This window comes from Pteropus vampyrus, unplaced genomic scaffold (genome assembly GCF_000151845.1).
Source record: "Pteropus vampyrus isolate Shadow unplaced genomic scaffold, Pvam_2.0 Scaffold301, whole genome shotgun sequence".
Taxonomy (NCBI): domain Eukaryota; kingdom Metazoa; phylum Chordata; class Mammalia; order Chiroptera; family Pteropodidae; genus Pteropus; species Pteropus vampyrus.
The window spans coordinates 431,250-454,965 of NW_011889082.1; the positions used below are offsets into that span (position 1 = coordinate 431,250).

The 23,716-nt window shown below is 34.1% G+C and overlaps 1 protein-coding gene, 1 non-coding gene and 1 pseudogene across 2 annotated transcripts in view; 1 reads left to right on the forward strand and 2 right to left on the reverse strand.

Moving 5' to 3' along the window:
* Positions 1-482: 482 nt before the first annotated feature.
* Positions 483-601, forward strand: LOC111730129. Its single transcript, XR_002776564.1, has one exon. It is a non-coding gene; the product is annotated as a 5S ribosomal RNA (ribosomal RNA).
* A 3,366-nt stretch (positions 602-3,967) lies between these two features.
* Positions 3,968-9,423, reverse strand: LOC105303191 (annotated as a pseudogene).
* A 9,804-nt stretch (positions 9,424-19,227) lies between these two features.
* Positions 19,228-23,716, reverse strand: part of JAK2 (Janus kinase 2) — a 44,563-nt gene continuing 40,074 nt past the window's right edge. The window contains exons 18-20 of the mRNA XM_023521262.1: positions 22,598-22,715; positions 20,962-21,075; positions 19,228-20,675 (exon numbers count right to left, since the gene is read on the reverse strand). Of these exons, the coding sequence (XP_023377030.1) occupies positions 20,568-20,675; positions 20,962-21,075; positions 22,598-22,715 (340 nt within the window). The 3' untranslated portion in view covers positions 19,228-20,567. The remainder of the gene's footprint in view (positions 20,676-20,961; positions 21,076-22,597; positions 22,716-23,716) is intronic.

The following is a 23,716-nucleotide window of genomic DNA, read 5'->3' on the forward strand; positions in this document are numbered from 1 at the left end:
AAACAAAAAAGGGCATTACATAATAATAAAGGGATTGATACAACCCTAATAAACATATGCACCCAACATAAGAGCACCTATATATATAAAGGAAATATTGACCAACATAAAGGGAGAGATCACCAGCAATACATTTATAGTACGAATCTTTAACACCCCATGGACAGATCTTCTAGACAAAAAATCAACAAGGGACAGTAGCCTTAAATGACACACTAGATCAAATGGATTTAATTGATACTTTCAGAGTGTTTCACCCCAAAGCAGCAAAATATACATTCTTCTCAAGTGCACATGGAACATTTTCTAGGATAGACCACGTGTTAGGCCACAAAACAAATCTAGTAAATTTAAGAATGAAATTATATCAAATGTCTTTTCCGACCATGATGGTATAAAACTAGAAATCTATTACAAGAAAACAACTGAAAAATTCACAAACACATGGAAGCTAAATAACATGCTACTAAACAATGAATGGGGTCTATGGCCATGCTACCCTGAACAAGCCCAATCCCATCTGATCTTGGAAGCTAAGCAGGGTCAGGCCTGGTTAGTACTTCGATGGGAGACCACCTAGGAAGACCAGGTACTGTAGGCGTAAAAAATGAAATAATAATTGCTTGTAAGCTGATAAGGTTTTTGCAATCTGTGAGGTCAATCAAGGGTTGCCTCGCCTAAAATAAACAAACAAACAAACAAACAATGAATGGGTTAACAATCAGATCAAGGAAGAAATCAAAAGATACCTAGAGACAAATGAAAATGAAAATACAGAGACTGGAAATTTATGAGACACAGCAAAAGCAGTCCTAAGAGGGAAATTCATAACAATACAGACCTACCTCAAGAAACAAGAAAAAGCTAAATTAAACAATCTAATCATATGCATGAGAAAACTAGAAAATGAACAGCAAACAAAGCCCAAAGTGAGTAGAAGAAAGGAAATAATAAATATCAGAGCAGAAATAAAATAGTCTAGAAAAACAACACAAAATATCAATGAAACCAAGAGCTGGTTCTTTGAAAGGATAAACAAAATTGATAAACCCTTAACCAGATTTATCAAGAAAAAAGAGAGAGGACCCAAATAAATAAAATCAGAAACAAAAGAGGAGAAGTAACTATGGAATCCATAGAAATACAAAGGATTATAACAAAATCCTATGAGCAATTATTTGCCAACAAATTGGACTATCTGGAAGTAATGGGTACATTCCTAGAGAGGTACATTCCTTGGGAGACATACAGTCTCCCAAGACTGAGTAAAGAAGAAACAGAAAATCTAAACTGACTGATTATCAACAATGAAATCAGATCAGTACTCAAACTCCCAAAAAACAAAAGTCCTTGACCAGATGGCTCATAGGTGAATTTGGTGAATTTTACCAAACATTCAAAGAATTAACACCTAACATCAAACTATTGCAAAAAATTCAAGAGAAAGGAAGGCTCCTAAACTCATTTTGAGGCCACTGTTACCCTGATTCCGAAACCAGACAGACATTACAAAAAAAGAAAATTACAGGCCAATATCCTTGATGAATATAGATACAAAAATTCTCAACAAAATATTAGCAATCCAAATTCAGCAATACATTAAAAATGTCATATTCCATGATCAAGTTGGATTTATTCCTGGAGTGCAGGGTTGGTTCAATATCTGCAAATCAATTAATGTGATGTACCACATTACCAAATTGAAAAATAAAAATTATACGATCATATCAATAGATGTAGAAAAAGCATTTGACAAAATCCAGCATATATTTATGATAAAAACTCTCAGCAAAGTGGGAATAGAGGGAACATACCTCAACATATTAAGGCCATATATGTCAAGGCTACAGCTAACATATTCAATGGGGGAAAAACTAACAGTGTCTTAAGATCAGGAACAAGACAAGGATGTCCATACTGATTGGTAAATTTAGCCAAGGAGGTAAAAGACCCATACTTAGAAAATTATGTTCGTGTAAAAAGAAATTGAAGAAGATACAAATAAATGGAAGCATATACCATACTACTGGATAGGAAGAATCAGCATCATTAAAATGTTCATACTACCCAAAGCAATCTATAGATTCAATGTACTCTCTATCAAAACACCAATGGCATTTTTCAGAGAACTAGAACAAATAATCTAAAAATTTATATGGAAGTATAAAAGATCCTGAATAGCCATGGCAATCTTGAATTGGAAGTCCTAGCCACAGCAAGCAGACCAAAAAAAAAAAAAAAAAAAAAAAAAAAAAAAAAAAAAAAAAAAAAAAAACAAAGTTGGAAGTATCACACTACCTAATATCAAACTATACTACAAGGCTATAGTAATCAAAAAAGCATGGTACTGGCAAAAAAACCAAATACATAGATCAATGGAACAGAAATGAGAGCCCAGAAATAAATCCATGCCCATGTGCTCATTTAATATATGACAAAGGAGGCAAGAGTATACAGTGGGTAAAGGCAGTCTCTTCAATAAATAGTGTTGGGAAGACTAGAGAGATATATGCAAAAAATGATAAAACTGGACCACCTTCTTACACCATATACAAGAGTAAACTCAAAATGGATTAAAGACTTAAATGTAAGACCTGAAACCATAAAACTCCTAGAAGAAAAAATAGCTAGTAAACTCTCTGACATTGCTCTGAGTAACATGTTTTCTGATATATCTCCTTGGGCAAGGGAAACAAAAGAAAAAAATAAACAAATGGGACTACATAAAACTAAAAAGTGTTTAAATTACAAAGGAAACTATCAACAAAACAAAAAGACAACCTACTGAATGGAAGAAGATATTGCTCTTTGATACATCTGATAAAGGGTTCATATCCAAATTTTATAAAAAACTCATACAACTCAACACCAAAAAAAAAAAAACAAATAAAAATCCAAATAATCCAATTAAAAAATGTGCAGAATACTTGAACAGGTATTTCTCCAAAAGCAGATGGTCAATAGAGATATGAAAAGATGATCAAGGTCACCAATCATCAGAGAAATGCAAATTAAAATCAGATTTAATTTGCATTTCTCGGACGTGGTTCCATAGTGTAGCAGTTAGCACATCTGCTTTACATGCAGAATCCTGGGTTCACACCCCAATGGAGCCACAGTCTATGGTCTATGGCCATGCCACCCTGTGTCTGATCTCCGAAGCTAAGCAGGGTCGGACATGGTTAGTACTTGGATGGGAGACCACCTAGGAAGACCAGATTCTGTAGGTATAAATAATGATAATAAATAATAATAATAATAATAAATAAAAATAATTAGCATTTCTCTGATGATTAGAGAAATGCAAAAATCAATACTTGATTTTTGATTTATTGATGATAGCCATTCTGACCTCACACCTGTCAGAATGGCTATCATCAATAAATCAAAAATCAAGTATTGGCAAGGATATAGAGAAAAAGGAACACTCATACACTGTTAGTGGGATTGCAAATTGGTAGCCACTACAGAAAACAGTTTGGAAGCTCTTTTAAAAATTAAAAATAGAACTACCTTTTGACTCAGCAATTGCACTTCTGGTATTTAGCCAAAGAAAATCAAAACACTAATTCATAAAGGTATATGCACCCCTATGTTCACTGCAGTGCTATTCACAATAGCCAAGATATAGAAGCAGCCTAAGTACCCATCTATAGACGATTGGATAAAGAAGTTATGGTACATATGTACAATGGAATATTAGCCATTAAAAATAAAATATTACCATTTGCAACAACATGGATGGACCTAGAAGGTATTAAGCTAAATAAGTCAGACAGAGAAAGACAAATACCATTTGGTTTCACTTATATGCGGAATCTGAGGAACAAAAGAAATGAACAAACAAAATGAAAACAGACTCACAGATACAGAGAACAAACTGATGATTGCCAGAGGGGAGGTGGAGTAGGGGCCAGTGTGAAAAGGTGAAAGGATGAAGAAATACAAATTAGGAGTTACAAAACAGTCACAGGGATGTGGAATACAGTGTAGGGCATATAGGCAATAATATTGTAATGGTGGGCGCTAAATTAACCGAGAGGATCACTTCATAAATTGCAGAAATGTCTAACCATGGTGCTGTATAATTGAGACTAATAAAAATAAATTTTTTAAATGCATAGCTGATGATCCCTTCATAATTAAACATTTCTCTAATCAAACAAGAACTTTCACCAGTGCACTTGTCTGCAATAGAACTAGATATAACATATAAGAAATTGTAGTCCAGCTGACTAAGAACAGCTCTTGTTTAATCGGTGTTTCCTATAACTGGTGGTCCATATAATAAACAGCCCTTTAGAGGTATTATCCCTAAACTGGAATAATTCTAGGTTTATAAGAGGTATTTCTATTACTACTCTTTATTCTTTGATCTGTTTATAATGCCCCAATCACAGAAAAAAAAAATATTCCCTGTGTTTTTATGCTACATGCTGTAAGCCAGTAGACCTTAGAAAATATTAATGTAATCATATCCAAAGCAACTCTTGTTTCTGGCTTCAGCTTACTTTTTTCAAGCTGACAATGACAAACCACAACATATCTTGGTCCATTTGTAGCTTTAACAATGACTTTTTCTTCCATTAATTCTTTAAGTATTTCACCCATAATTTATCCAGATTTGGTGACTGTAGGGCCTTCAGATCATTTTCAGACAATTTTCATACTGATTGGTAAATTCTTTTCATTATTCCCTTAACTGTTTAAGACAACTGTTTATGTTCTCGTTCTCTAGCATCATTTTTGTGATAGTCTTGAAGCTCATTATCTCTATGGTCTGCCATGACGAGATGCCATCACTCATAGGAGATATCAACAATGGCCAAGGCCACTGGGGTGGGGGTAGAGGTGGAATGAGGGAGGAGAGCAGCCTTGGAAGGAGGGGGATAGATGGCCCTGCCCAACCCAACTTTAAGGAAATCAAAAAGAAGAAAACAGTTTATATTTGCCTTCATATTCATCATCTGGCTCTCTTTAATCCTTTATTGCAGAATCAAGTTTCCATGTGGTATAAATTTTTTGTCTAAAGAACTTTATTATTTCTTGTAGTACAAGTAATCTAATGATGAATTCTCTCAGCTTTTGGTTTTCTGAAAAAGTCTTTATTTTGGAAAATATTTTATAGAAAATGAAAGTCTTTATTTTGAAGGGTATTTTTACTTTGGAGGATATTTTGCATAATTCTAAACGAACAGTTTTTAACGTGCTTTGGTGTGGCTTTATTCTGCTTAGGGCTCATGAGCTTCTTGAATTTTGTGAGTTTACTGTTTGGCATCCAGAAAAATTTTACTCATTCTTCAAATTTTTTAATTCTCTTCTACTTTTTATTCTGGGACTCCTCTACACAGATTACACTGCCTGAGAGTATCCCAAAGGTCAGTGAGGCTCTGTTTGTTTTTTATTCTTTGTGCTTCAGTTTAAATAGCTTCTATTGTTGAAACTATCGTGAGGCTCATCTCATTTTTTCCCTTCTCTTAGGGATCACAGTTGTGCCTTTTATCCAATGTCTGATTTTAGGTATTTCATGTTTTATCCAGTTCTCCAACTGCTTATAGGAGAAGGGCAAATCTGGTCCAGGTTATTCTATCAGGCCAGAAGCAGAAGCCTCGGCTGCATGTTTCAGGAAAGAGTAACTGAATGAGACATGGGCCTAACATCAAATTACCAGTCTCAGATGGTAATTTCACTTAAACTTCAGTGAGAAAATAGTTAATCAGAGGAAAATGCTCTTGTGTTTCCACTACTAATTCTACCTACCTGTACCATTTTCTCTCTAGTTACAATTGCAGAAGTGTCCATGATCTCTCTTGTGTTCTGGTTCCCATTCAAAATTTCACTCCTTTTGTAATTCTCTTCCCCATATCATCAGCCTCTCTCTTTTTTTCTATGGCTCATGCATATAAACTTGGTTTAGGATCTCCAACTAAAAACCAAGAGCCCTCTCTTCACATCCACATGAAGTTTTCACCTTATTTTCCTGCTCTCCTTCATGGCAAAACTTCTCAAAACAGTAGTCTACATTTACTGTCTCCGCTTCCTTACCAACCTCATAACCTCTTCAGCTTGATAAAGTGTGGACACTGACTTTTGAACTTATCCATCAGTTCACTGTGGCCAATTACAGTGGTCAGTTCATGGTGCTCCTATTGCAAGGTTCTTCAGTAAAAAATATTCAACACAGTTGACCACTTTCTCTTACTTAAAACACATTTTTATCTTGCTTTTCTGAAATCCCACTCTTACTTCACTGACCATTTTTTCTTTTCTTTGACTCCTCCTCAGTCTAACCTCTAAATGTTAGATTGTCTCAAGTTCTGATCCTTTACTTGCTTCCTTTTTCTAACACTTCCTTAAGTTACCTTACCCAAATCTATTATTTTTAATGATTACCTATGTGATATCTCTAGTTGGATAGCTAATAGGCTTTTCAAATTTAACATGTCCAAAATAGGATTCTTCTGAACTGCCCCCTCCCTCATGTAAGTAAATAAATAGTTCAACCATCCATTTGGTTGCTCAGACCAAACCTAAGAGACAGCCGTAATTTGCTCCTTTCTCTCACCCCTCCCATCCAATCCATCAGTAGCATACTTCCCTACTTCTTTCCATTTCTATTCCCACATCTCTAGTTCAAGCTACAAGATACTTTCAGGAAATGAATGGTGAATAAACCAGTTTGGCCAGATTGGAAAATTATTATTGATGAATAGTGAGATAAATCTAGGTAAGGAGGTTTGAGATATGTTTTGGAGGTCTTGGAATGACAGATAGATCCTAGTTTACAAGGGGAGCAGACAGAGTTATTCCTCCTGAGCATATTTCTCCTGAAAAGTGGCATTTTTCAGTAATTTATAATACATTGACATAACAGTTGTTAAGATTATAATGAAATGATGCTAGTGAGAGTAGTATGAAAGTTAATACAGGAGACAAGTGGAAAAGGTAATCAAATGATGGTGTCATTAAAAAAAAAAAAAGGTACTTTTTTCTTGTTGTTCAACCAACAAAGCAGGCCATACCTGAGATTCCCTTCCTTTTGATGTTAAAATCTGGCTCTGCCTCTGGTGACAGTCTGAGGTGTTGAACTTTATTCAGTAGAAAATGGGGAGAGATAGAAAGCTTCTGAGCAGAAGAGTGACATGGATAAAACCGTGCTATGGGAAGAATGACCTGACAGTGATGTGCAGGACTAATGAGAAGGTAGGAAGACTAATTTTGGTTATTACAATAGTACAGGCATGAAATTATAAGAGAGTGCAAAAAAGATTGATGGAGACAGTGAGGAGGAAGAATGGAAAGAATATAAGAGATAAAAACAAGAATCAAAAGTTTTTACTTAGGGGTTCTGAGCTCTGAACCCCCATATATAGCTATGAATTGTAGTTACGTATGGCTTAATTTCGTATAATTTTCTGGGTCATTCACCATCATACAAAATAGTTTTGTAACCCTGGTTCTAGGTTAACATTTCCCAGGTTATTTACTTGATTAAAAAATAATAAATATCTATTTGCTATCTTACCTGTATAACTGATACCACTTCAGTTTTACCTACCACTTATTTCCTCTACTGCAAATTCATCAGAAGTAACTTCCTTTTAGAGATGTGCTGCTACTTTATGTTCTTTTTTACTCCGTAGATATTTGCAAGTTATCTTTGTAATGCTTTCTAAAGCTATATCCTACTCCGTTCTCAACTAAATATCCCTTGAGGATCTGAAAAGTTTTGTTTACTAATAGTGTTTAGCATAGTCCCTTGTTCACTGTGGGCTCACAAAAAAAGATCTGTTAATTAAATAATTAAATAAGATCTGTTAATTAATTAAGATTAAATAAGTTTATGGTTTGTTTACAACCTAGGCCCGTTTCTTCAAAAAATAAGGTAATTTATCATATTTTAATATAAAGAGCATCCATCAGAGTCAAAGACCTGGGTTCTAGCCTGGTTTTGCTCTCGATCGGATCTGTGATATAGGAAAGTTAAGGTAACTTCTTTGTATTTAGCTTCCTCGGCTATAAAATGAATGACTTCAACTAAGTCTCTGATCCTCTTCTTGCACGCCAGTAACCCTCCTTCACATAGCAAATATTACAGTGACTTTGGAAAACATGGTTCAGTTCCTCAAGCAACCAAATATATGTATAGATTTGAGAGTGTCCAATTTAAATAATATTTCCTTATATTTTGGCAGAGTAGTATCAGAGTCAACAGTCATCCAATCAAAGCTTTGTCTAAGTTCATTTACTTTCGACTTTCTCTCATCATCCTCATATTGTTCCTCTACAAAGACTTACTTTCTACATCTTATCAAATTGTTGTGCACTTAAATTCTTTTGTTTGGAGGATAGGCTGTAGTAAACCAACTAAAAATATACTTAAATAATTTCCAATAGGAACTAAAATGATTTTGTCATCTTGCTACCTGGAAAATATAACCAAGGATCACTGCAGAATGCTTACCTAGTTTATTGCTACTTTATATGTGTACTGCCAAAGCTATAAATAGCAGCATGTCAACTGGTTATGAACTTTGGCATTGGAGTCAGACTACCTAAGTCCAAATTCCAGCACCCATTCTTTATACATGTGGAACTTCGAAATTGATTGTATCTTGCTAAACTTCGGTTTCCATACACTTAAAATGAGAAAAGTAATAGTATCTACCTCATAGTTCTATGGATAAAATGAAATTATTCACATAAGAGGGATACTACCCTACCCAAAGAGATCTACAGATTTAATGCAATCCTTATCAAATCCCAATGTTGTTTTTTTGTTTTTGTTTTTGTTTTTGCAGAAACAGAAAAACCCATCCTAAAATTCATATGGAACCTCGAGGGACACCAAATAACCAAAACAATTTTGAAAAAGAACAAAAATTGGAATTTTTGTTCTTGCTGATGCTTGCTCATGCTTGCTGATTACAGAATTACTACAAAAACTGGAATGATCAAAACGGTATGGTACTGGCATAAAGATAAACATATAAATCAATGGAAAAAAATAGAGAGTTCGGAAATAAACTCTCACATATATGGTCAAATGATTTTTTACATGGGTGCCCCAAGATTATTCAATGGGGAAAGAACACTCTTTTCCACAAACAGAGCTGGAAACACTAGGATCTACATGCAAAAAATGAAGTCGGACTCTTACTTTACACCTTACATAAACACTAAAATAGACCAAAGACCTAAATATGAGCTAAAATTATACAATATTTAGAAGAAAACATAGGGAAAAAAGCTTCACGACATTGGATTTCACAATGAATTCTGGGATATGACACCAAAAGTAAAAATATATAAGCTGGAATACACCAAAATTAAAAAAATTTGTGCAATACACGACATAATCAACAAAACGAAATGGCAATGCACAGAATGGGAAAAGATATTTACAAATTATATATCTGATAAGGGGTAAATATCCATAATATATAAAGAACTCCTATACTTAACAATAATATCAAACAACCTGATTTTAAAATGGGCTTAAATAGACATTCCTCCAAAGATTTAAAAATGGCCAATATACTACACATTAAAAGATGCTAAACATCATTAATCATTAGTGAAATGCAAATCAAAACCACAATGCTGCACAACTTCACACTCACTAGGATGGCTATAATTAAAATATAACTGCGGCATTTTTCAAAGATGACTGCTTTGTATTCTGGGTAAATTCCATAGCATAAGTATAACCTTTATTTGGCGTGGTTAGTTTCTTTTCCTTTTCTCTGTGGAAATTTAATTTTGACTTTAATATACAGTAATATGATGTGGTTTTAATATCAAAAAGTAATTTCTTATTATTATATGACCAAGAAGAAAAATTGTTAATATACATTAAGTTTTTTGAGAGGATTATTATATCTTATTACTTTATTGTGAAATGGAAAAACAAGCCAACAAAATGGTACTCAGGGATGTATCTACACTGAAAAAGACCCAATTATTACACCTGTTAAGAAAATCTTTAAGTTACAGAGAGATTAATATTAGATGACTTTAAAAAGATTACATGTCAACTAATTTTTCTCAGTTCTGATACACTATTTAGAGTATTTGCTTAAGGATCTGATACTCTCCGCTGTTCTGATACTGACATATCTACCTTTTCTTACTGATGTCGTTTCTGATGTAGTGCTGGTTTGGCCCACATCCACATGGGTACACTTTAGAGCAATGTTTCTCACGTTTCTTTGAATATCCTCCTTCTCTTACCATCCCCCCAAACCCAAAGAGGCTTTTAGACATTTCCCTAATCGCCTCCACCATGAAATTTTAATACGGCTGCATTTGTTTATGTACTTCATATATTTATGTGCTTTATACATATAGATTTTTCATCCCCTGACATCATATTCGCCGCTTCGGAGGTAAGGTCACCTCAGCTGAAAAATCATGCTCTGGAGAGAAATAATATATAAAACTCAAACTCTCACAATAGGCCCAAGCCCAATGTACTACATATGGGTCCTTTACATATGAGATTATTTGCAGCAACACCAAACTAGGTTCCCTAAAAACACAATGATTAGGGCTCATATCCTCAGAGCTGCAGCAATACCAAAAGTTTTCATCTCTTTTATCTGAATGTTTATTTAACAGGATTCTAAACTGATATACCACCAAGATCACTCTCACATAACATTATCCAGGATCTCTTTGCCTATATCCATAACTGGCTTATCTATTCTTCTTTATTCTCAATATGTAAATGGAATTTAGGATTTTATCAAAATACTTAAGAGGTGATGACTTTACTACAATCATTAACAAGAATTACCTGGCACAGCTTAAGAGTTGTAGGTAGCTTGCATGTCAGTATCGATGTTCGTGCAAATATAGGAAAGTCTGAAGTAATATATAATATAGATTCAGTCTTTTTTTTCTTAATTTAAAAAGGATAAAGGACTCTACTGAGAATTTGATCATTATGTAGTCAATTTGGGGCTATAAGTAAATTACCTAACTCTGATAAAGTGGATTCAGAGAGGGCCTGTGAGCTACAGGAAGAGGAGAAAGGAGAGATAATTATGTTCCCGAGGTCTCAGCCCTGGATCAGGAGATCATTGAAGTCGATCCTGACACTAAGGAAATGCTGAAGCTCCTGGACTTTGGCGTCTGTCCAGCCTACAGTTGGGATGAATTTCAAACCACCATGTGGAGCTGTTTGAATCTTTCTGCTGTGCCGTAATACTTTAACAAACCATGGACAACTTAAAAAAAAGAAAAAAGAAAATGACCTAGGTAATTATTAAAGGCAAAAGTATTTTTGGGATTTGATTGAGTTAGGCATACTCTAACCTACCACATTCATTATAGTGATCTTAAAATAAGAGAAATTCAAGATGTTAGAAGAAAATCCCATTAAATGTAAACTTAATATTAGATCTGACAGAAATTTAGGAATTCCCTTTCCCCAGCACCATATGTATTGTTCCTTAGGGCTCAGTTTTCCAAACCACTTTTAGGAAATAGATTGTTCTTTACAGTAGTATCAATTTGGGGGAAGTTCTTCCTCTGTAATAGTTTTGGAAATAAATGGGGCCTCCTTAAGGAATCGTAATGGTATACTCAGAGTTCTAGAATTCAGTCTCAACACTAAAACAAAAAGACTGTTTTAATTTTCTTTGTCAACAATACCTTTACTCATATTATCAAGAATTCCTATTTAACAAGTTGCACTGTAGTGTTATAAACTAGTAACAGAAAGGAAAAGAAGTGCTATGAGATTCATGCCGTCCTCAGAATTACTGCTGGAAACAAGGATTTAAAATATTTTTTAAAAGAAGGGAAAGAAAAAAACGTTCTGGCAGGATTTGTAGAAAAAGTGACTATTATTTTGTTTTTAGAATGCTTTCAGAACAGTAGTCAGTAAGTGCCATCACTCAACACAAACCATTTCCAATTTGTCATTTAGCTCTGGGCCACATGAAGCTTGCATTTCAAGGGCTTAGACACCTTGGTTATACTAATTAAAAGTATTTTAATCATTATTGTTAGAGAATTCAGTTGTTCTTAAGAATCAAGATGAAGTCTCTGATTCTGCAAACAATTTTCTTTTTAGTTTTTCTTCAACCAAAAATTAAGGAGTCTTCAATGTTTCTAAGGACACGAAATAATAAATTTTGTCCTAATTCACTTACGATTTGAAATTACTATATTCATTGTTATAGCAACCTTCAAAAAAAACTTTTATTCAGAGGAAGAAAGTATCATATGTGTATTTCAAGTAGTTGAAGTTGAAAAGAAAATTTCAAGTAGATATTTTCATAATTTAATGCCTTGAGTGTTAGGCTTATTTTTCTCATCTCGTTTCCATTTTCTTAAGTATCTATGATTTCCTTAATCTCCAATGTTTTTAATTTCAGTAAATAAATTCCTACTCACAATCTTATACTACATGCTAACAGAAAATTCAGCACTGAGATTCATATATATTCCAAGCATTTGAAAGACCCTAAAGTTTTTTCATTAAAAATACTATCTACTTTATCTTTTTTTGTGTGAAAAGCATGCCTAAACATTTTTCATCTATGTATATAACTGTGCTTAAAAGGATAATTGATCAATAAATTGTTTTATTATATGCCTTCATTTGTGTTTTTAGTGCATGTTCTGATAATGTCTTACCTGCAACTGATAATTTGCCTTCTCAGCTGCCTGTTGTCTTTACAATATTCTGCTATACCACTGACAAGAATTCTGAGATGTTCTAAATTACAGCAGTGAGAGTAAGAGAGACAAGAATTGCTAACCAGTTAACAGCTGTAAAAAATAATATAAATGGGTACAAAATGCCCCCTGCAGAGTGCCTACTAACAGCTTTAACACCTTCAGTTGATTGCCCTCAGGTCTTGCCTTCTAGTTCAAATCTATTCTTCAAATTGAACTTAGCATTTTATTATAAAAACTTCTGCTGTTATAAATGTTTGTTTTACATAGTTCCATGTTATAAAGACATCATTCTGATAATGGTTGCTCGACGTTTTGAGATGATCATGAAGACCTATGAGACTTCATATGAGAAACCTCAAGAAACTAAAGATGTCCAGCCTTAAAGAAATATGACGGTAAAAGCCTTCCTCTGTTCTGCCACTCTTGTTGCTCAAATGTGGCCTAAGGGTCCTAAAAAAACACTTTTTCTTCTATGTGGGACATGACATACCAGGAATGAGCCTTCTTGGCAATGGGGGACTGACAATGGGATGACATCCAAAATGAGCAACCTGACAACAGAGGACCAATGATGCTTTTAATAACTGATCAGTGCTGCTTTCCAGTAATTGATCAGTGCTGTTTTTAAGGAAAGATCTTGATCAAAATGGTGAAAATGTAAACAAGAGTATGAGCGTAGCCATTTTAATGTGGAACTGGAGCTGCTATGCTAGAGGAACTGCCTTGCAGGTCCTATACCTCAAATCTTTGGAATGTCAAAATGGGGCAAAATAAACTTTGGACTGGTCCTAGGGCAACACTGTGTCCCAAAGAACTGTTTGCAATGATAACAAGAAAGCAATTATTATGACTACTAGACTGACTGCCAAACTGAAAATTAAAAATATTTAGAATTAACATCACTTTGTTATATTATCTGCACCGATAAAAATGCCTTCTGTTCTACTATGTAACTGTTTCCCTTCTCTTTTTCAAAAATGTCATTGCTTTGTCTCCTAATCAGAACACTATTTGGGCTTCTGCCTGAATCAATGCATCCCCAAATAGCTATTCTTATTAATCTAAAAAAAAAAAACAAAAAAAACAAACGCTTGTTGCCTTTCACATTGAAAGGCCCTTTTAAGTTAACAGAGCTGTGGGTCAGCTAACAAAAGACTACTTACATTCCTGAATGTACATTGGAGCTCTGAATCAACATCTAGCTGGCTCTTAGCCAACCATTAGATGCCATCGCATTCTGCAAATACGTGAAATTTTAGGACTTTTGCCTATAACCAATAGAAAGTAGTAAATATTTCTCTAACAAAGTTGTCTGAGCATACAAATTCCTCTGTCAGGTGTTGCTTCCTGCAACATTCTGAGTAGAAAACAAGAATTCTGTGCTTCATCAAAATAATCCTGTGTGTTTTAAATCAATAGTTGGGTACATTTGTCTTGAATAAAACCAATTTCTTATGAATCTCCACAGGTTCCTTCAAACAATGAACCAGAGCTATGATCTATTCCTGTAACCGGGAAATAGATAAGTCTATAAACTAAATTCACCAAACATTCACAGTCCCTCTCAGTATCTCGGTCCTTCTCAGGGCCTTTACTGTCTCTCACTGTTCCTGTCTCTCTATTGTCTCTGTCCTTCTGAGTCTCTCTTAGACTCTCTTGTACCTTTGAATTCTTTCTTATATTTCATCAAGAACCCTTTTCTCTCGGTGCAGGGCTTGAACCCCGCCCTCCTCCACTCAGGGAATTTACTCTGTCCTATCACTATTACCTTACAGCCACTCTTCTCCCTCCCTAGACTCACCATCTACAATTTCAATTACCTCTTCTACGCCAGAGATCCATGCCACAGACCTTATCAGACCAGACGTTAGAGGCCCAGGCTCAAGAGAAAAGTAGGAAGGACAGAAGCTAGGCATGCCCTGATACTAACGGCCTTTCAAGGCTAATCACAGCCCATGCCAGTGAGTACCCTGCTCCTAATAGCGAAGAAATCTTGAAGTGCATCATCTGCCGCCAACCTAGCCACTGGGTCAAAACATGTCCCAATAAGGATAAGCCTCCCAAATCTGCTTACTACAAATGTCAGCAGCTGGGTCATCAGGCTGCCCTCTGGCCCAAGAGTTGTTGAAGGACCACTGGGTCAGAACTAGCCACAGGCTTTCAAATGGTTGCCTATAACCAATCGAAAGTGGGACTGAGGAGGCCCCCCACTCCCCCCACCAGTCAGCCCCATCACAAGAAATCTCCAGCATCGGACTGGAGCCGAAGATACACCTGGACGTGGCAGGTAAGACAATTACTTTCCTTTTTGGATACCGGGGCCACATACTCTGTCCTTACTTCCTTCTTTGGACCCTTCTCCTCTTGAACTTACATTATTTTTGGAGTCACTGTTAAGCCAATTTCTCAATATCTTACTCCATCTTTATATTACCTATAGGATAAGTATCCATTTACTCAAACTTTTCTTATTATGCCTGAATACCCAAGTCCTCTTCTGGGCCAGGACAGTCTCCACTTTTTTGGTCAAGCCTTAGCTCATGATTTACAAGATTTACAACTTGAGGGGGGACCCATTTTATAGTAAATAGATAATCTCCTTTTCTGTTCTATCACACTGACTCTATAACCCTAGGCTCTTAAGGACTATGGAATCACAATCACACCCCAGAAGACAAAGAACCCTCTGCTATATTCTCCTGGCACCCTAATATTAATCAAAGTGTACAAGCATAATTCTCCAGCCTCTCAGTTACAGCCAATTTATAAGGGACCTTAGTTTGTTCTTTTATTTTCCCCAACTGCAGTAAAAGTCCCTGGGATGTCCAGTTGGATCCATCACTCTTGAGTCAAACCTTATCTTGAGACTCCAGAGGTCCCTGTAAAGACTCTCCTTATACCTGCAAACCAATAGAAGACCTGAAATTTCTCTTCAAGAAGGAAAAACCAGGATGTTTTATAATTCTTTTGACATTCTCATCTTTTAAAATTCTTACCACAGCTTTTCCTATTCCATCTACTCCTTATCAATTAGCTAACTGAACTGTCTCACTCAAGATTTCTCAGCCCTGCTGGCTCTGCCTCAGAGCTGGGGCGGGGTGAGGGGGGTGCGCCAGGGAGAGATACCACAACCCCTATTTATGGGCCACCCTTCCAAAATCTTTATCTGCCTCCTCCTCTTCAACTCTGACAGGGGGAGTTCAAGCTAACCTAAATCTTCAAAGATATTTTAATTTCTATCACAAAGACCTCAAATCTCTTCTTGCTAATCCAGTCTACTCCCCCTCTGGAGTCATATTTTCTCTCCTCAGTAACCGAGATCAAGTTTCTTTTCTTCTTTGTAATTCTTCTGCAGGCCCTTTTCTTGGCGAGCTTTCCCCCTCACAATGTGCATGGACATTCCTGATCAGCTCCCAAAGACTCGATGATGTGTCAAAAGGGAGTTTCTCCCCAAACAGCCAGGCCCAGGGAATCACCTATATAGGCATTGCCTCTTCTCTCACAGGTATCGGACGGACAGCTATAGGCAGCACTGCACTCAGCCTTCAGAGGGAACTGTAGGAGGAAACTGCCATGGCCATCAAGGAGGAAAAATGCAAATTGCACTTCTGCGTTGTTACCCCACCCCATGTCACTGGGGTGATGCCACAGTTCAAATGTCACCCCAACAGTAACATAACCAATGTAAATTCTTTCAGAACAACTTACATCTTTCTTCTCACAAAAAAGTGCCCATCAGCTCCAGGACGGCAGACATGTTTGTCTTTTCTACCTAGCCATGGCCTAGGATCTGTTCCTTTTTTGGATAGCATATGACTCAATGATGCTTTTCTTCTAGAAAAGCTTTTGGCCATGAAAATTTTTTATTTAACACCATCTTTTCCTTATCACCTTGCACTATTTATTAGTGTTATTTACCAACAGATCTAAAAGTTATGGTTTTGTCTATTCACCCTGCTCAATGCTGACTTACTTGACCCCAAATAAATATCATTTATAAGAGTGCTTCCTACTACAGTTATTAATATCAAAACTATTCACAAAATCTAAGAATATCGATAACTGGAATGGGGACTCTTTTAACCCTCTCATTTTATAAATCCATTATAGTTATATTCAAAAATTAGATGTTAATTAAGCAATTGCTATGCAAAGAAAGGCCTTATAATGGAATACTGATCAGATAGTGTAATACATTTGTAATGCAAATGTCTGACTTAAGCTTTGATTGCTGAGGTATCCACTTCAAAGAAGGCTATCTCCAATAAACATATTGCCAGACCCACGACTAGAAGGAGAACCAGGCCACCTCCCTCCTCTAAGTGTCCTTTGTTTAAGAGGTCTTGGTTGATTTCAATAACTGATCGTTTGGACCACTTGTTTTTCCTCTTCCTGTGCTTTAAATTCCTGTTCTTATGTTTTAAATTTGCCAGTACAGAGTGAGCCTGCAAAACCCTAGGCTACCACCCTCAATCTCAATAAAAGCAGAAACCCAGGCCCATGCATTTTCTCTTTTTCTACCAGTGACCTCACTGTATGGCCCCAGGTGTAAATGTAATTTACACCACGACATTAGTTATTGATAGGGTGAGACTGGCACACAAAACAAATCATTAACAACTTTTAAAACCATATTAATAAAGACTGGTGTTTCAATTGGAGATAAGGCTTTTCTGTATATATTTGTAAGACTGAAAAAAAATGAACCATATTTAGGGCTTGTGCCATCTGGCACAAATAGAAACTGTCTAACCTAAAGAACATATTGTAATAAAGTAAAACAATTAAATATTTAAATATTTAGGTATATAATGTACATTTTACTAAGAATTTGATTCATATGAAAAGTTAAAGGCTACTTGGCATGCATATTATATAAATTTGATTAATGTGAATCTTTTAAAAGTCTCTCCTCTCAATGTCATTCTGAAATCTCTCTAAAGTTACTATCAGCATCATGAAACACCTAGCAATTAGTTATCTTGAAATTAAGTACAAACAACCCAAATTTGGGAGTAAATGCAAAATATTTTCTGATAGTCATACTCTGATTATTTTTCTTAAAGAAAATGAAGTTAATTTCATATAATCTAGTCTTTTGTTTGGGTAATGCTACTGACTTATACTTACTCTTACTATTCTAATATAGCAAACTAAAAGATCTTTAGTAAGTGATTCTGGAAAACTAGAGAAATTTTCATTAGAAATAATTTAAATACCAGAGGACATAGTAGTTGATAGCAATCTTAGGAAGCATTTCATTAAAAAAAAAATCTAAAAATTGCTATTACAAAAGGCTTTCTCTGCACACCCCTAAACTAGTGTGGGCACTTCCACTTCCTTGGTTAGGTGACAATACAAAAGAAATAACTTCTGAATATTTATTATGTTAATATTTCAATTTTGTGGGAACATATTAAAGACACAATGAAGAAAATAACAGTCTAATAAACTGACCACATAATGCCTCTCCATGAAGAATGGTTTCCCAAGTACAGAACTGTAGGAATTTTCTAATGTCAACTCTATAATAAAACTGTTTAAATAAAATTAAAATATTAGAAGTTATAGTTTTGATAAAAATTTATCTTTATAGCAGAAGTCTTGGGTTGTAAGAAAGCAGCCTTCCACAGCAAATTATAGTGCTACTAGAAGCATATATATAAATAACATAAAAAAGTGACTATTTCCCAAAGCAGGTAACCATGAATATAGGGAATTATTTATATAAATACTGTCTAACAAGATATTAGAATATTTACAGAAGTACAGAATTCTAAGAAAATCTTTACCCTACTTTCTGAGGAATATTAATTTGAAGAAACATTTTGTCATTAAGTGGTATAAATAATTACCTGTTTCTTGTGCAGACCAACTAAACACCTGCAGGGTTAATTTCTTTTTATGTATAGTCAGAATCAAAATTCAAAACATCACTAACCCTTAATGAATAATAATTCTTTTGAAAATGGAATTTTACAATAAGGTAGTCATCCCATTCTAAACACTTAAGAATGTTTATGGGGACTTAAAACTAAAAACTGAAAAATTAAAAATATTTTTTAAAAGAAATTTAGTTAACATCCTTGTTTATAAAAACAAAATATTTTATATCTTTAAGAATTTTCCTTTAAGTACTTAAGTTTTAATAAAAATCTGAAATCAAGCATATTTTATGAGATACTATTTTTCACTTAAAAAGTAGAACAGATCTTTAATAGCATATTTATAGATCCTTGAGGAATCTTTACAAATTAAATAAAAATTATATTTAACTTTCATCAAAACATCTACTAGAAATCTTTAAAAATCCAATATACTATTGTTTTAGATGATTTTTGTACTTGATAACTACTAAAATATTTTAAAGATCATGTAAAAAGTATTTTTTCTCTTTCCTTCCTTCCAACCAAAATATATATATATATCAAACTCTGTGAGGCATTTTTTCTTATATGATTTGCATTTTACAACTAGCTCCAAAAAATAGAAAAAAAATCAAAAGTCTTAAGTACAAGTTCAAAACTTAGCGTATACCATTGAAAACAGTTTTCATTTTACTAGAATATGAAGTACTTTAACCTTTGTATAAATAACACAATAAACCCCACTATATTTCAGGTATGATGTCTAAAATGAAGTAGCACTAAAAAAATAACAGCAGCAACAAATAACCCTTTATACTTCATTGAAAATATGTATACTCACATTTTTCTGAAAGTTGTGCATTACGAATTTCCTACTGGCATTCTTGAATAAAATAACAAGCATATTTTTCCTCATTTCTCCCTTGTGTATAAGAATCTCTAACAAAAGGAAATTTCTGTGACTACAATAAATTTCTGAAATCCCTAAAATACAGTCTTTAGAAAAAAAATTTCTAACCCACTACGCATTTTAATAAGTTTATACATTTTAAAAATATTATATTTTGACTTACACATAAATTTAATGCATGACCATAGGTCCCAGGGATTGAAGAATCTAGTTGGCAGCCAACAGCACAAGAAATGACAATATTCTTGCATTCATAATCTCATAATTTTAAAAGAAAGCTATTCACCATAGTCTTAGAAAAACTTAGAGATAGTTCTATTTAAAAAAACACATTCACCACAAACAGATACAAGGGAGAAGGGAGACAAATAAGAAAATAGATTGTTACAGCTTTGTAAACTTGTTCCATTTCAAAATGTATTCTTTAGAGTAAGAGAGATTTCCTATACAAATAAAACATTTGTTCCCTTTTCTTTGAAAAATATTTACAATACATAAAACTGCAAGTTAAAAGTATATACTGTTTATATTGTTAGCCAGTGATATAGGTGAACAAGGACACAAAGGTGCTTATTCAATTATCTGAGCATCTTAATTTGTTTGTATGGTGAAGTTATTGTAGATCAACTATGGAAAAACTAAAAAAACACTATTAATGAATACCAGCCCTTGTGTAAAATATCACACAAAATGCCAAGGTATTGTACATTCACTGTAGTAAAAACTGTACATATGCATTCTGTGCATTTTTAACATTGCAAAATCTATATTACAATTTTTTCATTTCTCAAAATTGAGTTGAAAAGTCTATTGTTTTTCTTTTACCAAAGAAAGATGATGTTAATTGACTGATTAGGTTCATAAAACTTTTTACAAAATTCTTTGCTAAGGACTTTTCATCAATTTCTTTTACTGATTTCCTCATGAAGAAAAACTCACTGTACTTTGAAAGTTTTGAGCACATTATTTCTACATCTTCGCCGGCTAGCATCATGATATACATCATAATGATATATGTAATAATAGTCCACAGCAATGTGAAATACAAAACTTTGTTCTCTAAATCTATTTTAATCTCAGAGTGAAATTCATTTCTTTTATCCAGCCATGCTGTCCCTTATTTGATCAACTCGAAGAGCGAGGTGTCTGAAAGAGGGGCGTTGATTTACATTATTGTTCCAGCATTCTGTCATGATTACATAAATCTGTAAAAGAGAAAATAAACCAAAATGACAATGAACACAAGTGCCATCTTTCTTTTTTCAAAGTGCCATCTTTTATTTGGTGGAAGACATGAATGAGGAACTCCCAATTCATTTTCCTACACAGGTATATGTCATGGCTATGGCTAGACCCACAGTCATATGATTATGCTATTTATCTAAAAGCTCATCAAGTAAATTTCATAAAGTGACCTGAAATCTTTCTTTAAAAATAGAAAAAAAAAGCTGCATGATTATTGTGGATAGAAAAAAAAAGTATTTTTGTCACCTCATCTGGGCATCCATCTGGTCTTGGTAATCTTCCATTATTCTTCAGGAGTTCTATCAAATGAAATACAATCATCTGCCCTTGTTTGTCATTGCCAATCATACGCATGAATTCCTGAAACATAAATTCACTTTTCAATGAGATTTTTCTGGTACATTTAATCTGAAGCAGAATTCTTTCTCAACATCTTTCAGAAAATGGGAAAAATTCTGTATATGTATGTATTCTTAAATGTTTGAAACCTTTTAAAAACAGACATTTTAAGGATCAAAAACTTCCTTTCAGTCATATTTCAAAACAGACTGTTAAATGTAGAACCTCTATAATGCCATTTCCATAACTGTAACATATTCAACACAAATTCCTTGAGCAAAGCCCCAAACAAGTGAAAATACAGTCACATTTTTTTGGTTGTTATTGCCTTAACATGTCATATTACATTTCAGTTGAAATAAAAACTTGAATGTAAAAGAGGACATAATAAAAAGAAAATGCAGAATGAATATTTAAGCATAAATGCAATAGAGAGAAAACATTCATATGTTAAAAATTCATAAAATGAAAGTCTGAACTATAAGCTAGAAAGATATTTACAATATATTATTTATTTAAATATAGAGAGCTCTTTATAAAGTGGTAAGAAAAATTACCAATATAAAAATGAGAAAAGCACATGAGATAATACACATACACTTAATATGTATTTAATCGCACTAATAGGAGATATGCAAATTAAAATCAATAGAACTTCTCTCCTATCAATTTGGCAAAACTATGTAAAAATATAATGGTCAAATGATGAAATGTACACATCCTATGTACTGCTATTGAGAGTGTAATCTGGTATAGCTTTTCTAGATAACAATTTGAAATAATCAAAAATCTTTAAAAGAGTTCATAACCTTTCACCTATAATTATCCTTTTATTCTAAGGTGACAATCAGAGATAAACATAAATATTTATGTATAAGGATGCTCACTATGTTAATTGAAGTGTTACTTAAAAAATTGAAAAATAAAAAATAATTGCCCAGAAATTATATCCTTACGATGAAATGCTACCCAAAAGTTAAAAGTCATATTTGCAGTAGATATTTAATAACATAGAAATATATCTATGCTATACTGCTTAATGAAAGTATAGGATAGCAAGCTGTATAGCATAACCTATATTTTATAAAAGAAATATTTAAAATTAAATTTCACTTTTACATATAAAATTAAAAGCAGCCTGGAAGAAAACACCACAATATTAAAGTAGTTATCTCTGAGTAGTTGAGTTAGAGATGATTTTTATTTTCTTTTTCATACTTTCTTATATTAAAAAAAATTCTACAATGAACAGGAAAAAAAATACTTTAGAAGGTTTATTTTAAGTTTTGCAATAATTCATAGAATGAATGAGTTTATAGATTTACTAAGAATAATATTCAGAGAATATACTAAATAATACTCCAGCCCCCCTTCTGAAAATTCAAATTAATTTAATAAATAAGTTTAGGGATATTTTACTGGATTTCTTACAAATAAGAAATAAGAGGCTCTAAAACGAGCCTTAAGCTTACTATTATTGTTTGGAAAAAGCTTTTCTCATGTTATAAAAAAAAAGTTGAAAGTAAATAAAAAGCACACTAACCGCTGGAGGACTTTTACTCTTCTCAATATATGTGAAAAGTTCATAAAGAACAACTCCAAAACTCCAAACATCTGAGGCCACAGAAAACTTGCTCTCTGTCAGTGATTCTGGAGCATACCTGTAATATATATGGCACATTACTTGATATGCGACAGTTACTTGATATGTGAACACTTGATTTTACCTACATATCATTGGACTGAAAAAAAGGAAGGTGTAGATGAAAGGGTTAACATAGGAGGCATGAGGCTGCCATCCTCAAAAAGGCCTGGTTGCAATGTTGATACCTGACTGGTACCTGGGAACCCAGATTTCAGGAGGGTTTCTACAGTTCGCTAAATGATGAGTGGCTCGCTGTGCCTAAAATCTTTCTATAACAATATGGTTTGTACTGAACACCTGCTTTCCTTCTGGGAGTTTGGAATTTTACTATGTGCCAGGCAGAGAGTGCCTACATGACTAGTGTCAATAAAAACCTTGGGCAATGAGTCTCTAATGAGCTTTCTTGGTAGACAACATTTCAAATGTGTTGTCACGATTTACTGATAGGGGAATTAAGAGCGTCCCATATGATTTTACAGGAGAGGGATCTTGGAAGCTTGTGCTTGACTTCCTCTAGGCTTTGCCCCAGGCTCCTTTCCCCTTTGCTGATTTTGCTTTGTATCCTTTCCCTGTAATGAATGAATCATAGCCATGAATATGACTATGCTGAGTTCTATGAGTTCTCCTAGTGAGTCATCAAACCTGAGCATGGTTTTGGGAAACTCCAACACACAAAGGATAATTAAAATAAATTTAAAAAACTATTTTTTCTCTATAGGAAACACCAGGGTTAACTGCAAAGTACCTTCTAAGAACTAAAAAATAAGGTGCTCTTTGCAAGCTTTAAATTAATTCAGGTAAGTATCCTAGAGGGGAAAAAAATGGCTCTAAACTGGAGCAAGACTTGAATATATTAACATGCAAAAGAAAGAACCTATTAATCAGAGGGGTGTGATTATGAGAGGCAGCGCAGAAAACAGAAAGTCACAAGGGGAAATGATGTCATGTCTACTCAAGTATCAACATGATCCACACTATCCAAGGGAGAATTTTGGCCTATGGACTGTAAGTATCGTG